Source organism: Pomacea canaliculata, linkage group LG5 (genome assembly GCF_003073045.1).
Source record: "Pomacea canaliculata isolate SZHN2017 linkage group LG5, ASM307304v1, whole genome shotgun sequence".
Taxonomy (NCBI): Eukaryota; Metazoa; Mollusca; class Gastropoda; order Architaenioglossa; family Ampullariidae; genus Pomacea; species Pomacea canaliculata.
The window spans coordinates 21992505-22012106 of NC_037594.1; the positions used below are offsets into that span (position 1 = coordinate 21992505).

Consider the following 19602-nt stretch of genomic DNA (forward strand, 5'->3'; position numbering starts at 1 on the left):
ATGTTGGACATCCAGCTCCTATATGACACCTAAAACCCCTAAATAATTCTTGCAATTAACTGTGGCGCGGTAAAAAAAAAAAAGTCTGGATTTACCATGTGACCCAGCGCGACCATTTTTAAAGGTATCTTTTTTTGGGTGGGTGAGTGGGTGGGTGGGAGGACTGATCGATGTCTATATAGACAAGTTCGTGAATTCACGGACAGATCGAGCTATAGCTAGGTTTGCCAACATGAAAGATTGAATGGACCGCTCTCGATCTTGGGCGGAATAGGTCAAGAGAAGTGCACACAGCTGGAAGGCTGTGTAATTGGTGCCCATGTAGGCATAATAAAAATAATGATATGGAGCAAGTGGACGTCCTCAGATCTAAGGCCCATACGGTTGTCTACATCTGTATATCCACCGTGAAATTGTTGAGAGAGCTTCTTATGGTCTGCACCTGCCACATATACTCTTGACAACGCACGGCACTCTACAAACGATATAATGTAAAACCAGATGAATCTATACACGTTTGACCATGATATTAACCGGTGACAGCACTTAATTATAATTCCTTTCATATCCAAATTCGCCGACATCATCAAATGATCCAAATTCCAAACTGGAGGCAAATAAACCACATAGAAACAGGAAACGGTGTCTTTGGCCACAGTATTAGCAACAGTGAGTGCCATCTCACTCCACATCGATGTAACTAATTCCATTTCCACCTTTTTTATTTATTGGAGATTTAGAGGATATAAATGTTTAAAATTCATATGGTGGTAACCTATATGCCATGGTCAAGGGCGGGCTTGGACTTTACGCGAAACTTCAACAAGGAAGTTTCCTAACCAATCCCGTTACGGTGACACTTCATCGCGACTTGGCCATATCCCGCAGCCGGGAGCAGCCACAGGCCACAGCCCCTTTACTTAACATGTGCTAATATGCGATTTCTATATTCTCAGAACAAACCACATGGAACAGCATTAAACTGTGAGGGTCATTATTTTTATCGGAGTATTCCTAAATGGACTGGTAGCGATACATGACCCTCTAGCCTCAGAAAACTTAGTTGCTTTAGTTTAAAAGAAAAGTGGATCTAACGGTGAATTTTCGGCATTGATCAGAAGGTAAGAAATAGAAGTTAAAAGACACCACTAATTATGTTGACAGTTTGTACATGTTACACTTGCATAATAAAATTGTTAAAAAAAACTGCATGTATACATCATCATTAACTAGTTATGAAAACGGCGTACTGTCACTGCCATTGAGAACTCGTCACGAACGTTGAGGTCTTTGATCAGTTGTAAAAGGACTCATAAGACTGGTTTATTCAAGTATTAAAAGAAGATAACAAATGACCAGCACATTGACGCATAACAATTTTTATGGCTACAAACAGCACAAACACACTACAGATTGTGTAAGAATATACCGCAGACTTCTTGTAGCCATTTTAAAATATGCCATGATCAACACTTTTAATAAAGTCAGGCTTGTAAAATGTACATACCAAAATTCTTTTTATATCTTGCTGTAGATAATGATAAATACACAGATGAAAGTTGTAGTGTATATTAAATATTATGTAAATGGATTTGGTAAATAGAGCAAAAGATTATGCCACTTTTAAACATGAAGCCTGCCACTGTCAGTTTATCTTCTGCTACAGTTATAAACAGTAATGGATGGGATCCTGCTTCCCCCCAGCATTGTCCTCCAGAGGGCCATTGTTATGAAGCAAGGGTATATAATTACTCTTAATGGAGAAATCAAGGACAACTCATAGTTACATGAAGCAGTGTCATGGGAAAAGGTGACTTAAAAGAGGGTCTGAATATCTCAGAGACCAGATGATTGCCCTTGATTTTCCCATTTTTACCCAGGGTGATGACTTATCCTGGCCTCATACTATGACTTCAGAATGCTCTATCCTGGGCATCTTGTAGTGTCAATAAAAGAGCAAGTTATTCTGTTTTAGGGGCCTGGTGGGGAGGAGGCAAATATTTTATTGTCGAGTAGTATAGGGATGGTAGTTATCCTATCTAGAGGCAGAAGATAAGCGAAACCTGTCTTTTGTAAAATATGAATTAGATTCTTGTTTAGTATAAATTAGAGGAAAATTTCAGTTGTGGTGATAGGAGTAACCTGGGCATCACAGAAAGTTAATTATGTTTTGTTTTCTTTGACAGAACAATCATAATGGCTTCTAACTATTCTGATGTTGCACCAAGTCCAAATAAAACAATTGGTAAGTGACAATTTTGAAATTAAAAATTTGCTTATCTCTCAGGCTCTAAAAGCTTTGAAAAAAAGTGGAAACACTTTGGAATAAAGTGTTTTGTGCACTTACATAAAAACAAAAGAGGAAAGTATTGTACACATTTGCATGTCCTTTTGCTCTCTGTGACCCCATTTATTTTATGCATACTTGTTTAGTGTGGACTACATCATGTTGCAAAAGTTCATGTTCAGTCTGATCACCATCATAATATAATATCAAATGTGCAATTTATATAGGGCAGAATCATGTTAAGCTAAGCACTTGATACAAAAGCTACATTAATATGTAGTACATGAAGGAACAGATAGATGGACAGTGATGAGCATGAAGATGAGAGACAGAGAAGACAAAGAGATAACACTATGAAGAGTTAACTAAAAGTAATGAATTAAGTGACATTTGCAAGACAGATTCATCAAGATAGAAAAGGAGAGGGGGAAAGAGAGGGAGGGAAGGGGAATGTTGTGGTAAAAATACTTATTAATCACCACTGCAGTTAGATGCCCTGGGTTCAGATCTTGTCTCAGAACTTTGTCTATTATCCATTAGGGATTTTCACCAGGTACTCCTGTTTCTTCTCATCCCTCTCCCCTCACAGTGTGAAATTGCTTCTAGTTTAAAGCATTTCCTGCCAAGTCAACAACTAACAATGTGGAAGGGGGAGTAAGAGATCATATGACACTTTGTTGATGTATACACATGTACACATTCTTACCATTACAGGAAAATGGGAATTTCTTAAGTGTCATTAGATGTGTTTTTATTCTAGCAGATCAAACTTTCTCAAAATCTACTAGAGTAAAATTAAAACACATCAAACCAAAAAGAATAAAATTCACATTTTCTATGATGGTAATAATAATAATTGGAACTCATGCAGCATCATGACCAAGGTAGATCGCACTCTCTGCGCAAACCAATAATGATAAATGAAAGATAACAGCCAGTGGACAGTAAGGTATGTATAAGCACACTGAACAACATAAAGATGAAGTACAAGAGTGCTGCCTGCAAGATCTGGTATTGGCTTCCTTTCAAGTGTTGAAGAAAGGTCTTGATGATTCTCTGTTAAAGTGTTTTAGGAATTCTTCACACTTAGTGTAATAAGCCACTTGATATTTATCTGGTCAGGTTTTGTGGAGCTTTTGCCTTTGGACACAAGTGAGTGCAGCATGCCTATACATAGGGTTACTGTCAATACAAAATGAATAAAGTCTTGCTGCCCCAATTGCCTTAGCATGCATCTCTTCGCTAAATTTGTTATGTAAACAAATTCATATAAAAAGAGCAATAATTTGTATAGTTGATCTCTTCAAATGCAAAGGTTGGCTCGATTTTAAATTTTGGAGCTGGGTGGTGGTGGTGGTTGTGGTGGTGTATGAGTGAATGAGGACATATGGGTTTGATAAGCATAGTTGTATGTGACCATTCTATAAAAGGGCTTAATTGCGTCTGATACTTTTCATTTCCAAATCCTTTTTCTGAATAAGTGGCATTGCCTTGGACATGGGGAAAGTTCAATTTTTATAGACTTTTTGATCATGTCTTTATTTTATTAATTTTTTTTTTGACTCGGTTGTCTGTCTGGTCTGTTGTATAAATATTCCCTTTATCAGAAGTGTTTTAGATACCAGTGTAACAAATATTTCTCTGTTAAGGATTTGAACTCATCTGCATGTCAAGTGGCAAACTGAAGTACCTATACATTATTAGCAGAAAGGTCTAGTAGTTTTGTGAATAAAATTGTTCTGTTAAATTTAGGATGAAGGAAGTTAAATAACAAATAGACAGTGACCTGGCACATATGATGACTCATACTGATTTATACTCTAGCATATTTTGGCATGTACATTAATAAAATAAGGAATACAGCTATATCATGTATATCTTGTGTAGATGTGCACATTATCATATAGTTATTCATCATTAAATTATGACAAGAACTTGAATAGGTGTAAGCGGCAACCTTAACAGTTGTCTGTTTCCATCTTGATGATTCTTGGAACAGTATACTACCATTCATTTTCAGGGAGGCCAGTTTGACTATTTGAGCATACATAGATGTATATAGAGCAAATGGAATAAGTAATTCTGCTCCAACCATGAACTCTGTTAAATTCATTTTTTAATTTAAATTATTTTATCAGCTGTTATGCTGACATTTTTTCGCAATAAATTTATAACTTTTAAAAAATGTGAGATATTGTGATTAGAATATTTTGTGACATTATAATTTAGATAAAATCTAGGTTATATACAGTATGTAATTAAATAAACTTATTCATTTAATGTGCCTTGAAGCAAACAAGTATTGACTAAAAGAAACTAACAGAAAGCCACTACCCCCTCCCCCAACATTAACTGAGAAACTAAGAACAGCATCTCATCATGAGTACTACTACTATTACAAGAGATGTTGAGAAGCTAAAACAGTATCCAATTAGTACTACTAAAGATATCTTGAGAAAATAAGTGTCTCATCACTACTATTACTACTTCAAGAGATGGTGAGAAACGAAGACAGAGTTCTCATCACTGGTAGTAGTTATAATATTAAAGCTGTTGAGAAAGGTGAAAAAATGTCCTGTACTTACATTTTGTGATTCTGTGTTCTCTTGGCAAAAAAAGTGTTTTGAAAGTGAAGATTTATGCACAGTTTGTACATGCCAGCAGTCTTTGTGAATGGTAACTTCTAATGCTAAGCAGTGTTTATTTATTACATACTGTAATGTTAGTCAATCTGTTCAGTTTGTTGGCCAAACTTTTAATTCCACCTTGTGGTGTGCTGTGCATTTGCATGCGTATGTGTAACTATGCGAATGAACATTAAAATTTTTCCAGAGAATAATAGTTTGGCTGTAGTAAGTACATAGAAGCAGATATGATAAAAAAAGTCTGATGATGATATGTTTTCAGGATGAAAAAAGTTCCCCGATTAATATCTTATGTTAGAATCCAATGTAATTATAGCAGACTAGTATATGGTGAATAGTTAAGTATCTTTTTCCTGTTTCTCAAACACCTTATTTAAGTTTTAAGGGAATCTTTCAGATGATTGATTGTCCAAGTTATTATTAAATGGCCTTTAGAGGAATTAAATGCAATGCCATCATTAAAACCACTAGTCTCATTTATTTAGAAAGTTTTTTGGTTTTGTTTTGTATTGTTAAAATCATACATCGAGTTAGTAGACTTCATTTGCTTAATCTTTTGTGGGGGAAGAATCAAGAAAGTTTCTCAAAGACTTCTTCAAATGCTGTTTTTAAATGCTTTGTGGTGTGTTTTACAGCATGCCAACATCTACTGAAAGACTGGGGCCTGTGTTTACAGTGGCTGGCTTAGACGACAGAGTTTAAGGAACCGATTGAAGATCTTTTCATGTAAGAATAAAGAACTGATAAAACCTCATTAAACCAAATTACAGAGGCCCAACCCTTTGCATGATATTACACTTCAAAAGTTTTCTGCTTGCCTTATTTCTCTAACCATGCTGCTTAAGTGTTAGCAGAAATTCATTTAAGGAGATGGTTAATGAAATTTGCAGAAAATTTTGGAAAACAGTCTCAGAAGAAAGACTGCTATTACAAATATTCTGAATAGCAGTGTTCTTAAGACATGTTTTGCTATGTTGGGTTGTGAGCATGATTACTAGCATTCTTAACACTGCTTGTCTTTTATGTGCATTGTTGTGTTATTGTTATATTCTGTTATTGCATTGTGGTGGGTGGGCTGGATATTTGAGGTTGAAACCATTTTTAGTATAGCAAAGACATATTTTAAATTCAGTATATGATCCCATTGATTTTTAAATATCTGTAATTTCAGGATATGGTCACCTATGATGCTAATGAGATAGATCTGGCATTTTCTTGCAAAGAATACTATGACGTTTGCAACATTCATTTTAAATGAATGAGATATAGGAAAATGATATCTGTCACCATCTGTCATCTATTTTCTGTTTCAGGGGCACAGGTGTATGTTGTCATTTCAGGAGGTTGTGTATACTGCTACAGCAACGAAGTAGCCAAAAAACCTGCATCTGCATTTTCTTTATATGGCTACAACAGGTATAAATGTTTTTAAGTAAGTCATAATTATTCCATGAATTATTGACCACTATGTTATTAGCTAATATTCAATAGGCTGAATATTATTATAGAAACTGATGATGTAATTGATCGATGTAGCATTTTATTCCAAATTAGGGAGATTTGAAAGTTTGAAGAATATTTATTTCAGAATTTTTGTGCATACTCTTTATTTTTTACCTTGATATCTAATTAAGGAATTTCCTGTATTTTATCATTCAGAACTAGGTATGGGAAGTGAAAATATCCGTGCAAAAATTCTAAAGTAGAAAAGATCTCTTTATATATGTTTAGACCTATTGTTCATGCTTTAAATAAATGAGAAAAATTAGGAGTTTGGTAAACAACTGTATGTTAAGAATACTTTGCTATACCATGTGTCAGGTAGGAGTGGTGGTTTTGGAGTATTTATCAGATCACATGCAAAAGTAAACATTTGTAGATTTTTTGTGTGTGTGTGTCACTTTCTGCAGAGTTTTTAGGGCTGGGGAGGTCACATCAAAAGAGGCAACATGGGTTTTCAAGATTACACATGTAAGTCCTGAATTTCGCACTTACATGTTCTCCTGTTCATCAGAGAGAGAGATGAAGCACTGGATGAAGTTTTTCAAGCAAGAAATGCTGAGAGCTAATGGAAAGCTGGCAAGGTACAGTATACACTGAATGATAACATGAAAATTATTAATTGCTGCAACACGGTAATAAGCTACAAAACAGCATGCACATTTTAAATGTAATTTATATAATGAGTATGGAGGTATAAGAGTTCTTTTTTTTATATTTGTAGTTCTTTCTTCCATCAGACAGAATTTGGAGGCAATTTTACAGTCAAATAAGATTTGTGTATTTTATTTTAGATACTCTTGAAATACCCAGAAAGGGTTTCTTAAAATCTGGTAGAAAGTTCCAATATTTATAGCTAGCTTATCATCATCCTCAACACAGTCATGATGCTTGAGGTTCAAGACTGTTGCCTGCTACATACACTGTATCATTTTTTTTAACCTTCATATGCTTTAGAGTGTGGGCCTGATGCTAGAGAAGGGCTCATCTTCATTTTGTTAAAGCAAAAATGTTAGTATTCTATATTCTTCTGGTTTTGGGGTTTATCTCAACATTTGACTGCATGTGGGTGGGTGGGGTGTCTGTGTTTATCTTTTTGTTTTAAGGACACAGGGAGATGGGATCTGTGCTGACCAAGATTCCAGATCAGACTCCTCTGTCAACTCTCAGGACTATATTGATATTGAGACTAACATCTATGAAGACAGCAAGACATACATCGCACCTTCGCGTGACCTGAACAAGCGAGAGGATGAAGGTAACTTTGTATGATAATTGTTATAATCACTTGTTCACAGTGAGTTCCTCACCATCAGCATCGGTACAATCACCAGTAAACACCACACATAATTTTTGTCCACAACCTTTGTTTACATGTCCACACATTGGATGGTCATGATACAGATCTGCTTTACCTGTAGCATGTTGTTTTCTGAAGAGAACTGCTAAATGCTGTTCTTTTTCTTGTGCATTTTCAGAGTCAGATGAGGAGATGGATAATGTTATAAAGAGATGTCTAAGAGATCCACGAGATCGTCCCCCTTTGCCCCCTCCCGTGCCAGATCGCACAACCAAGATGGCCAGAGACAAAAATAATGCACCCTCTTCAGCAGTTGGTAAAAAAAATCTGGTATTTTAATTAAATTGTACAGGCTGTCAATATTTATTAACACTTAATCCATAATCGCTGCTGTTCTTTGTTCTTTCCATAAGGTAATAATGAAGTCCACTGTATTTCTGTCCATTTTTGTTGTTGTTGAGATTTTAGTTTAATTTGTAAGTTGTTTCTCCAAGTCTACTGCTGATTGATATTTTCTTTATTTAACAAATACATTATAACTGTATAGTTATTTGCATGTTTTTAACATTCTTTAGCAGTACAAGACAGAAACCAAACATTGCGTGTAAGTTCAGGCATTATTTCATGAAGGCAAATAATTACCTCAATAAAAACAAATAAAAACGGTCTCTAATTATTTCATTACAGGGTCATTTCAGGTGAATCAATTGATATAGATGAGGATGAAATGAGAAGAAAGAAGAGGTAGTAATGATATCTTTTATGACACATTTGCCTGCATTCAGAGTGGTTCTTTTTCCCTTAATCTTACATTTTTACACAAGTATTTATACCAGTAGAGTAACAACACCTGCATACACTTCCACACGGACACACAAACACTCTTTTTTTAAACTTTTGAGTTTTTGTCTGAATTTTACTGTGCTATAGCAATTTGCAGTTACTGCATTTTTCCTTTCTTAGCTGTGGTAAGTGTAATGATCTGTTGAAACACATGGATGATCTAAGGTGAATATATTCAGTGAGAGAAATATTTAGATTACTTGAAGTACCTGAAATTTATTCATTACAAGTTTTCTAAGTGTGCTGATATATATATATATTTTGCCTCTTACCTTCTACTGACAAGTCTTTTGCATATTGCACATTCACTCTCCACCTCCTGCCCTTCAGTATGAGCCTGTCAAAAGGTGCACATGGTAGCTGAGCATTGTTTATCATCTTCTATTTAGTCTTTGCTTTTCTTTTGTTGCCTTCAATAGTCATTAGTAGTGAATTTTGTAAAGCTTATCAGTTAAGCATTTTCATCCTTTATCTCACTAGATCATAGCGCTGTTAGCCGCCTGTCAAATACAGCAGTTCATTTCTCGCTCGGGCAAACGTGTATCTGTTTACAGAAACAATTGACCTAAAACACCCAATTTGGTGATCTTCTGTGACTTTGTATCGGTTGTCTTTTCACACCTCTGACTAACAGGATTAAAAAAGTAATGGAAAGTTCTAGGAAAAGCATAGCATGGGAAAGATGCAGAATGAAGTGTTCAGAAAATAAATAAACAAAACTTTCTAATGATTGGGTGGGTGGTTTTAACAGAACCACATGCTAGTATCAGAATCATTAAACTGGCACCTTGGGTAATGTTTGTTTCAGCCAAAAGTTGCTCCATTTCAACGTAAGTTTCACTTTTTTCATTGTTGTTCCTCTTCTCATCATTATACAGTCTGTAACACCCACAACAAAATTTCAACAAAAAAATTTCATTTTTCTTAGTTTAAATTGTCGTGTGGTTTATTTTATGCATGACAGTCTTGCAATACTGAGACTGCTTAGGTGTGTTTGGTTCCTTACAGTCCCACCATGTGCATTTTTTTTTTTTTTCTTTTTTGAGAGGCATGACCAGGGTAGGATAGTTGTCCTAATTCAGGGCAAACATTTTTTCCTTTGTCCCACCCTCATTTCCACTCCACACGTTTCCTTTTTCTTTTCCCCCAGTTCTTTTCCACTCCTGTCATCCCAGTTTTTTCCCATTTTTATTTTCCATTTTTTATTCTCCCATTCTTGGAATAAAACAAACAGAAGCTACTACGGATTTGCTTTTCCTACATACTTACATATTAAGCTTGCTTACAGGTCACCAGTTTTTTAAAATGCTGAAAATGAAATGCATCCTGGTGTAATGGAACAATAAACATGCATCCAGGATATAGGTCAGCTATGCATTGTCTTTTTCGGAAAGGGAAGCTTTTGTCTTTTTTTTAAATATTGTACATGCACATACAACAAGGCTACGGTTGTCCTAGGCTGTAGCAAATTGGGACAAATCATTATTAGTAGAAAAAACAGAACACATTTTTAGAACTGAGAAGCCAGAGGAAAGAGGCCAAAGAATGTTTCCAGGAACATAACAGGCAGCTGAACTAAATTTCTTATTTTGTATCTGACCAATATATATATATGCATTGTGATGTGAATATTCTTGTTTGTTCCTTAATGCATCCAATGTTTATCTACACAATAAAGTTGGGTGCAGAATGTTGGCAGTAATGTGTGAAAGCAAAAAAATAAAAAATGACTAATGCTGTTGCAGTGTGAGGGCACGTGGTACTCCAGATGGGAGAAGTGCCAGACATAAAACTTCTGAAACAAAATCGGTGTGTATTTTAAATAAACATAGCCCAATTCTGTCAAAGTCTTTATGGCATCACTCATACCAGATATGATGTTGACCCATCTTTGATATCACACAGATAGTCCAACAATACTGACACTCTCCAACATGGATGTCATCTTAACAAGCATTGGCCTAGTAGTGCCTGGTGTAGTGTGATGTTTATGCTCCCTGTTGTACACAAATCTTGCTCTTCATTAGCTGCAAGTGAACAAAATGCTTAAAAACTTCTACATGCCTTTGTAGGTGTCAGCTGCTTAGTAGAAGCCATTAAACAATCATCAATTCTGTATGACATAAATATACCTATATGTGTATTTGCTGATAAATACTGGCATATGCATGTTTTTCTGAACAAGCAGTCACACCAACATTTGCATATGAGTAAATTAATATTTTGTTTGTTTACTGATAGGTCATTTTGTGCATTCAGGTCTGTCAGCATCGGTGATACATTTTATATTTTTGAAATAAAACTTTCTTTCTTTTAGAATCAAATCGAAGATGTGACTGAGTTTTGGGAAACAATTTATTATCGTGGAGACAAAGAGCTAGCATCTCAGTGAGTTTATTTTTAATTTAAATAGTATAAGGTAAACAGTATTTATCTATGTGTGTGTGTGTGTTTCACACATGAGATAGAGGGAGAGATAAAAAGAGAATAGGGAGGAAGTGATGGTGTTGATGCACTGGTAACACTTGAGCAACGTAAATCTATTCCATGGCTAAAGTTGTACTTCTCTTAGAACCACACTAATGAGATTTTTTCTTTTATGAGTTTTTAACATTTATGTCAAGAAGAAAAAAAGATATTTTATAGTAATTGTTTTTAATTACTTGATCCAAATATGTATGCTTACTGCAGTACCTGCATGCCTTTTATATTTTATATTTTCAACTGATTCTGTGCAGGATCATTCGCAATATCCATGATGAAGGAGTCTATTTAGTTCGTGTCAACAGTGATGGCTCTGTAAGGCACAGCTGTTTTTTTTTGTTTTTTTTTGTTTTTTTTGTTTTTTTTTTTTGGTGTGTGTTGGGGGTTTTTTTTTTTGCACTGACTCTGAACCCCATCAAAGAAAATTAGTACGTGCTAGTATTTATATTTAGAAGTAGCTAAACTTATTTAAAGTGTTTTACAGAAGTTCAGTAAAAGATTCAGATTATTAGAATGATGTTAATGTTCTGTATAATTATGGTGGATTGTTCTTGATGCTCACTGCTGGAATATTTACAATGTTTAATTCTTCTGCTTCCTTTGTAGATGGTGCTACATGTGTATGGTGAGGGGCAGGCACGTAAATACCAAATTATTTACCAGGTGTGTATATATATATATGGTGTGTGTGCATATGCTCATAAGTTTTGGAATTTGGGAAGCACAGCAAATACCTTAGAACTTGGAGCATGTTGGGCCCACATTGTTCAGTTGTCAACACAAAAATGAGTTCTTGCCAACAGACACCTGGTAAATGCAAAACATACTCCTTGAGACCTTCATGATCATCATGTGTATTATTAGCTCTTTGGCAAGAATGTGTCAGCAGACATGCAGTCCTGGTATGTCTTTGTTTCCACTCCCCATCCCCAAAACACCCGTCTAAGATTGGACAATTCCAGTGTCCTGATTATGTTGATTGAAGACCATGGGTTTGCTTTTTTTTGGCAGTTACTGACTTACATGTCCTGAGTTATCTCAAGATGGCTGTTTTCATGTATCATGTGACATGCAGCATGAAGAACTATGTATGAAGTCATTTAAAACATTTGCAGCCCTGAATTTTCTAACCCAACTAAAAACTAAGCTTAAGGATTTCTGGCTTTGAAAAAAAACCACGGAAGTAACAACAGAAGCAAATATTTAAAGGAACAGCCTTGTTTAACTGAGGCACTTAAGAATCCTGGATGACATTTTTTTTTTTGGAAAGCTATTCTGTGGCACCTGATTTTTTCATATCATGTCTTATAATTGATAGTACACATTATTTTATTTAATAACAGAGCTTGAATTTTTCAACATTCATTTTTTTGCCATGAGAATATACTAAAATTTACAGATCTTTACCAGTTTAAACTGGGCATGCCTTTTGTCACTGACTATTTGTAACTTCTTGCATAAGTGAAAATGAAAAGTTCATTTTAGAATATTAATTAGATTGATGGAGGAGGAACTGAAGTGTATTGAAAATTAGGCTTTGTCTCAAATTTTTTTTGTTTGTTTAGAACTTCATTGTAAAGTTGTTTTTTTTTGTTTATAGGATAAAGAGTACACCTTGCAGAGGACATCAGGAAACTGGTTCAAGACTGTACCAGAATTGGTATATTTTTACTACACTAACACCCTTCCCAATATCCCAGTCTGCCTAACAGAATGTTATGCACACCACTCAAGCTATCTAAAGTCTTAGCCAAGAAACTACTATTTCCTCCAATAGAGTTAGCTTGAAGAGTGCTACATTTTACATGGCACAGACGTAAAGGGGATCTTTTGATGCCATTTCTGGCAGTGTCAGTGGTGGGACTGGAAACCTGGATGTTGACTTTTGTCAGCTTGATAATGGGACCACCACAACATTGCTTGCCAGACAAGTAGGAGACAGAAGATGGTGGAGTTTTTTGTCATAATACACTAACTTGATGACTGCCTTATGAATTGTGATGTGCCTTAGCATACGCAGTATTATTCTGGGGCCTTTTTTCGACTTGCAGGACAGATTATTTAGGACTATTGCAAGTGATTGTGTTGTGCCATGTCTCACAAATATCTTAGTGGCACTGTGAAAAAATGCATCACTCTGAACAGCAACATAAGCATAATCTCATCATTACTTATGTTTGCTCGTTTACCTATTCTAGCAAGTGCTGTAACAACAAGATAAACTGCGATGCCTGTGAATATTTCTGTGATCAATCTTGTTAGCAGGCATTCAAACTTTTTTCAACACTGCTAGTAGAATTATCCTAGACAAGTTTTATATGACGGTTACATTACCTCTATTTTTCCAGTGTGTACACTGTAGACTTAATTTTTTATGTTTTTGTTTTGTACTATTAGCCACAGTATGGCATAGGTTTACTATAATGCAAATTTTTAGAAATCCCTTTATATTCATAATGCAAACTCAACATTTTGCAAGTCATGAAATGTTTGTTGAAGAGGAGTGGTTTGCTTTGTATGTAAAAGTTACTTACCTTGGCACTTTATAAGCATCTGTCTTAATGGAGAATGTACAGGAAAGACCACTTTATGATCATGGAGTGCTTACTTGCTCAGAGCTGTTTATTGAATGCAGTTTTAAACAAAAGAAAACAAATGTGATGAAAGTTCTTGATGTTGTGATCATAAGATATCAAGAAAATGCTATCAGAAATAGAACACTTCTATCAGTTATAAAATAAACCATTAGTAGAAACATTTTGGAACATCTGGTTGGTGTTGGTGGGTCATAAAGTTAATGGTACACTTTTTAATCATTTGACAGTATGTTAAAATGCATACCTGTTTGCATATGCACATGTGTAGGTGGGGATGTATAAATGAAAATGACAAAAATCCATTAACAAATCCAGAATGGATTGTTCTGTATTGATAGTTTATAAAGAACATAGGATTTATGTCACCTTAATATTGTTTTTGACACAATTGATGAAATTTAGAGATTAAGTCACAGGATGAGATAATGTAATATCTTTGTATAAAATTGTTTCAACTACCATATGAATCAGTTAGACATTATTTTATTGTAAGTCTTACAAACTTGTTAGGATAATGATTGGACTGCTTGCTCATGCAGCTGCTAAGTTGTAGGACAAGATTTCCTGACAACAGCTTGCTAGAAGTTTTGGCAAGGAGCTAAAAAGTGACAATTTCTGTTTAAATAATGTCTATCCCAACTGTTTTTATATCTTTTGTAAAACTTTTCCCTATTTGGCAGCTTTGACTATGTGTGAACACCTACATTCCACTGTGTGGCACCTTTGTTTTCTGTTTACCTTCTGGATTAAGGAAGGATAATAGTAAATAGAGCATTATAAGGCACCTCAACAAAATCCTGTGATCTTGGTGAACAGCGAGTGTGGAAATTCAATATGTTTAACCAAAGTATAAATTATATCTTCTTAGCAGACAATTCTCTCAAAGCTGAGTAACCTGTATTTTAGTGTTGTTTTTTTAAATGTGATAAGTATTGTTTTTAAAAAACCACATCCCTTTATCACACAAAGGGAGAAATCCAGTAAACTTTTGTATATACAGTCCATGTTTGTCATAATATGATGGATTTGTACATGCATAACCTTGAGTGTTTAAGGATGTTTTCGTTCACCCTTGCTAAACTTGATTACTTTTTTCCCCTCTTTACAGCTGCTATGTAAGTTAATTTTTTAGACATTTTGAAACTGATTTTCACATGCTTGCACTTGCATTATCCTCTTTGTAAAGAATTTGTGTGGAAAGAAGGCTTCTGCATTTAATGGTTCACCTTTGTGGTATAAGATGCTGTTTGAAGTGAGGTTAAGGTCTGATTTAATTTTGCAATCACTTGTTCAATGGCTCACCCAGGGTTTATTGAATTACATTTGACTTCTCACAGCTTTCTTGCTGTTTTATACTAGTCAATTTTTTAAAATGTTGTTCGTTCAGGCTATGCCAGTGGTAGGCATGCCTGTGACTTTTGGCCTCATCGTTTTCATCTACAGTCATCATCAGCATCATTATCATATTTTAGTCATTAGGTTTCATCAACTTTAAGGAAAAATATAAAGGTAAATTGATTTTAATTGTGAAAAATTTAAAGAATTTTTTTTACCAATATGCAGCATGACTCTTCGCTAATTTGCAATCATATTGGATGAGAGATATCTGGCACAAATCGCATCCATAATGAATGATGGTTATCAATGATCAAGAAAAAAAAAATAGCTATGCTGGGTAAATGATATCCATAGTACAAGGTCTTGATCTTCCTGCCATTTTGAATGTGTTTTTAAAAATCTGTCCTTTATTTTCTGAACTGAAAAGAAACATGTTCAGCTTGGGCACAATAAATCGCCTCAAATAAGTTAATGTATTTTTTTATATCCTAATTATGATTAACTTTGTTGGCCTCCCTGTATTGTAACAATTAACCCTAATAGTCACCTTTTTTCTTTCTTTTATATTACTGCAGATTTAGAACTTGACCACTGGTCTAGGATGTTTAAGAACAGAGAGGAGGGTGAGTGTGGAAGAGATATTTATTGAAGATGTTGATAGACATATCCATGACCGTGTCATAATTCATAATGTCAAGTTATAAATTCCTTGCTGACCATGGGTTGAAAGGTTTCAGAATGGTTTTCAGTGGCTTATGGTTGTAATTGATTCTTGTATGTGTATTGAATCCTTTGCAATCTTTATCAGTACAGCGGGAGGGATGTGATCAACTACTTACCTGATCCATGACAGCTTCTCTGTCCTCATTCTTGTGATAGTGCATTGTGCATTTCCATAAATGCATTTCATCCATGGCTTGTCCACAATACAAAGTTTTTATGTTGCCAACTCAACATAAGTTATGTCCGTTGAAATGCATTTTCATACAGCATTAGAGGTGGATGTCCTGCTTGAGTAGTGCAATGTCAAGAAGACAGTTTGGTTGTGGTGTTTTCTATTTGGGTATCTCCTAGGGTCTTTGTGATGTCTCTTGTGTTTTGAAGTCATGTTATTGGTGTCAGAGACATGAGTTTTGTTGCCATTGTTCTCATTGTGATGTGTTTCATAGGTTCCACACCAAAGTGTCATATGATTTACTAGCAAATTCTCCATTCCATTTATTACCTGTGGTGTCCCTTAGTGATTTCTTATACTTCTCTTGTCATCGATAATTCTTTGAATAACAGGATTCAGGTCAGCAACTTTTTGGGTTTTTTTTTTCTGCAGTCGTTTTCTTTGGAATGTACATCTCAACCCATGGAAAGGCAAAATTTCAGCAGTTACTCAGAACCATTTTAGATGTGTGAAAGTGTTCTTAAAGAACTTGAGAGAATTTAGTGAATGCCACTATTTCGTCTGTTGGTTTGCTTCAGAGGTTAGGATTTGCAGTTGACCATTATTCAGATTTGTGTTGTGGTTAGAAAACTGGCATATGAACCCAAAGATGCACACACTGACCAGTTTAATGCCTGTATGGTGTAGCCAACAACCCGTTCCATGGAGTTAAGGTGAGGCAGCAGAGGAGAAATGATACCCACCCCCTCTCACAAAAAAGATGGCCCAGAGAAAATTGCTAACATCTCACTCCGCAATGAGTGGAAGATTAGGGAACTACCTTTACCATTTTAATTTATTATAAGTAATAAAATAATTATTGTTTTAGGTACATTGTAATAGCCAAAGGTCTTTGACAGACACCTTGAGGAAATATATCAATTTTAAAAAAGATTTGAGTGGCTTTTTATTTTCTTGTTCTGCCTTAGCACTGAAATAATTTGGTGTTAAGGCTTTTTCAAAAAAATAAAATGGTTATCATAGACGCACAATTTAGAAGCTTCATACATTTTGCATTATTGAAATGTGGATTGTTTTAACTGCCTTTAACTGATTAAAACACCTTTTATGCTGCACCATCTTTTAAACATACCTCTCAACTCTTAGACTAATAATGTAAAGGTAAGCATAGATGTTTAGAGTATAGGGTATTGAATTGATTTTATTACAGCTTTAATTTATTTTTATTTGTACATGTATATAAATGCTGCCTTAAAATTTTATTTCTAGTAAGTAGGGTGTCTTTAAAGTAGCTGTTGTGTTTTCTATGAATTTAGAAAACTTTGTTACAAGATGCTTGGTTGTAAGTTATTTATATGTTGGAAGCAAGATTTGAGTGTCTCAATGTTTGAGCTTCAAAAATGATATTATAAATTCTGTCTTTCACTTCTAAACTCTCATCTTATGTTGTTATATGTTATCTCATGTTAACTTGCTGTGAATGAAGAGAGTTATTCAGATGTGCTCACACTGCAATACGTCCTAGTACCTGCTGGCTTTTGGTCAGTCCAGCTTATGCTTCCATGGCACCAGGAAGTAAAAGTGAGTGTTCATACTTGTCTACAAAAAACATAGCTATAAATCTGAATCCAGAAAAAAAGATTTACAACAGACAAACAGAACAGTATTTGCATGTATACACATTTTGTTGTATTCCTTATTTCCACATTTCTGTGTGCGCATGTGCACCTTTGTTTGCACTGGTATTTCTAGAATATCACTAGCATGCATTCTAGTTTATTTGCTGCTGGATTTTCTTTGGTTTTGTGTTTGTTTTTTGTTTTTGTTTTTTTGTTTTTTGCTTTCAAAAATGCAAATCATTTGCTAGGCCAGAGGATTCTGAGATGAGAGTAAATCTTAATTTTATAAGACATTATTGTTTTGATGATAGAAAGTTAAACCATTATCTAATACTTCTCTTGAAGTCATGTGCTGTGGACTTACCCCAAAAAAATTCACTGAAATACAAAGAGAAAGCATGGATGGCATTTGTGTTGTATATTTTCTGTCAGTGCCAGCCTGATCTTGCTATGTAGTAATGAAGTTCTCACAAAATGATCTTATTTACTGTGTGGCTCTATGATGAAGCCTCTTAGTAATAACGGCTGTAGATATGTGACGAACGGTGTTAATAATGACTGTAGCTATGTGACGCACTGTCTTAATGATAATGACGACTGCTGCCATGTGACACACTTTTTTAATAATAATGACACTGTGGCTATGTCACGAACTGTCTTAATAATAAGAAGAAGAATGACGACTAGCCATGTGACGCACTGTCTTAATGATAATGACGACTGTAGCTGTGTGACGCACTGTCTTAATAATAATGACTGTTGCCATGTGACGCACTCTCTTAATAAGGACTCAGTTTACCCTGCAGTTACTTCCCACACCCAGCGAGTACATGTAACCAGGCCCGTTCTTAGTCCCCGCGGGGCCCGAGGCAAAGTGCATGTGCGGGGCCCTCACGCCACAATCACACGGTTTTAGTTGGGATCTAAAGTCACTTGCCTAGTTACCATATCAATCAAAAGCGCGGGGCCCATTGAAGCGCGGGGCCCTAGGCAGATGCCTCGTCCGCCTGCCCCTAAGCACGGTCCTGCATGTAACATTCCCATACTTTATACTCCGGATAAGTTTGACAACCCCAAAACGATCACGTTTAGCATCCAAAGGCCTCCCGCTCTACTCAAGCTCATTATCTGAACGCCTCACGTATTAGAAGAAAAATATTACAAGAGATGGCTTGTAAGATGTCCTTCAGACAACGACACCGCAGAGAGTAGTTACTTGTAGCAATATGTTACAACTGGCCATGCTGGTGTTCCGTACACACCCAAACGACTTAATCCGAGACTAAAAAATGGAAGACTCATCTCCACTATTATCTCAACTACGTCGATGCTACTTCAGAAAATCTAATGGATTTTAAAATTTTTATTTATTTTTTATTTATTTTTTTTTTTTTTTGCAAGAGAAAATTACAAAACAGGGTTCACACCGATGTCAAAAGAGCTCAGCTTTATATCAATCTGCACGAGACTGCTGTGACAGCGGGTACGGTTAGATTGTCTGAAGAGGTGAACAGTGGAGGGATCTTTGTAAACAGCAAAGTCGTGAAGTTTGTAAACAGCAGAGAAAGTCGTGATGTTTGTAAACAGCAGACATGCAATTTGTCGATTCACTTCTGTTTTCCGTTCCTCCACTAATTTACTCTCCACAGGCCTAACCCTGCACATTTTTTACTTAGAATTTCGACTCTTATTTCTTTTGTTTACAAAAAGGTTTAAAGTTTCATATACGTTATTTTTATTATCTCGCATTGCTTTTTATTCGAAATGCCTCATATGAACTCTCCCATCCGCATAATTACACACGACATCAGTGTGTGTGTGTGTCACGGACTAGTCCGTGCCTCCAGTGTTTCTTCACCTGAGTATGGTAGAAAGAGGTGGGGGGGGGGAGCAGGGTGGAGTAGCCCGCCCTGTGTGTCGCCCCTCTGCCATGTAATTGTCAACAGTGTAAGAGAGGACGGATGGAAGGTTGAGGGCGTGATTGTCCTGTTATAGTTGGAAATCGTGGGTCTCTGGACACCACGTGTATTTCGGGCACCACGTGAGTTGTGGACCTCGTGAGCGAGGCATGAAGTGCTCACCCTGAGTGGGGTG

The 19602-nt window shown here is 35.7% G+C and overlaps 2 protein-coding genes across 4 annotated transcripts; both read left to right on the forward strand.

The window, feature by feature from the left end:
* Window positions 1-624: 624 nt before the first annotated feature.
* Window positions 625-9055, forward strand: LOC112564168 (SH3 domain-binding protein 2-like). 3 transcript variants are annotated; one of them, XM_025238805.1, is made up of 9 exons: window positions 625-1121; window positions 2187-2245; window positions 3410-3439; window positions 5568-5658; window positions 6246-6364; window positions 6843-7016; window positions 7539-7690; window positions 7911-8048; window positions 8420-9055. In XM_025238805.1, exons 5-9 carry the CDS (start codon window positions 6336-6338, stop codon window positions 8446-8448), a joined length of 522 nt encoding a protein of 173 aa, XP_025094590.1. In that variant the 5' UTR covers window positions 625-1121; window positions 2187-2245; window positions 3410-3439; window positions 5568-5658; window positions 6246-6335; the 3' UTR covers window positions 8449-9055. The 3 variants fall into 3 exon arrangements, with proteins under 3 accessions (XP_025094590.1, XP_025094589.1, XP_025094591.1); XM_025238804.1 differs by lacking the exon at window positions 3410-3439; XM_025238806.1 differs by lacking the exon at window positions 3410-3439 and having other exon boundaries at window positions 630-1121; window positions 6246-6348.
* Window positions 9056-9177: 122 nt separating this feature from the next.
* Window positions 9178-17909, forward strand: LOC112564169. Its single transcript, XM_025238807.1, has 6 exons — window positions 9178-9405; window positions 10321-10384; window positions 10893-10963; window positions 11314-11374; window positions 11666-11722; window positions 12660-17909. Exons 1-6 carry the CDS (start codon window positions 9302-9304, stop codon window positions 12807-12809), a joined length of 507 nt encoding a protein of 168 aa, XP_025094592.1. The 5' UTR covers window positions 9178-9301; the 3' UTR covers window positions 12810-17909.
* The last annotated feature ends 1693 nt before the right edge of the window (window positions 17910-19602 follow it).

Excerpts from the sequence above, each read along its gene's own strand:
- LOC112564168 (XM_025238805.1), top strand. The coding sequence starts at position 6,336 with ATGGCTACAACAGGTATAAATGTTTTTAA. Across the intron at positions 7,017-7,538 it reads GCTAATGGAAAGCTGGCAAG|GACACAGGGAGATGGGATCT; the intron begins GTACAGTATACA and ends TTTTGTTTTAAG. Across the intron at positions 8,049-8,419 it reads TGCACCCTCTTCAGCAGTTG|GGTCATTTCAGGTGAATCAA; the intron begins GTAAAAAAAATC and ends ATTTCATTACAG.
- LOC112564169 (XM_025238807.1), top strand. The coding sequence starts at position 9,302 with ATGATTGGGTGGGTGGTTTTAACAGAACCACATGCTAGTATCAGAATC. Across the intron at positions 9,406-10,320 it reads AAAAGTTGCTCCATTTCAAC|TGTGAGGGCACGTGGTACTC; the intron begins GTAAGTTTCACT and ends ATGCTGTTGCAG. Across the intron at positions 10,964-11,313 it reads GACAAAGAGCTAGCATCTCA|GATCATTCGCAATATCCATG; the intron begins GTGAGTTTATTT and ends GATTCTGTGCAG.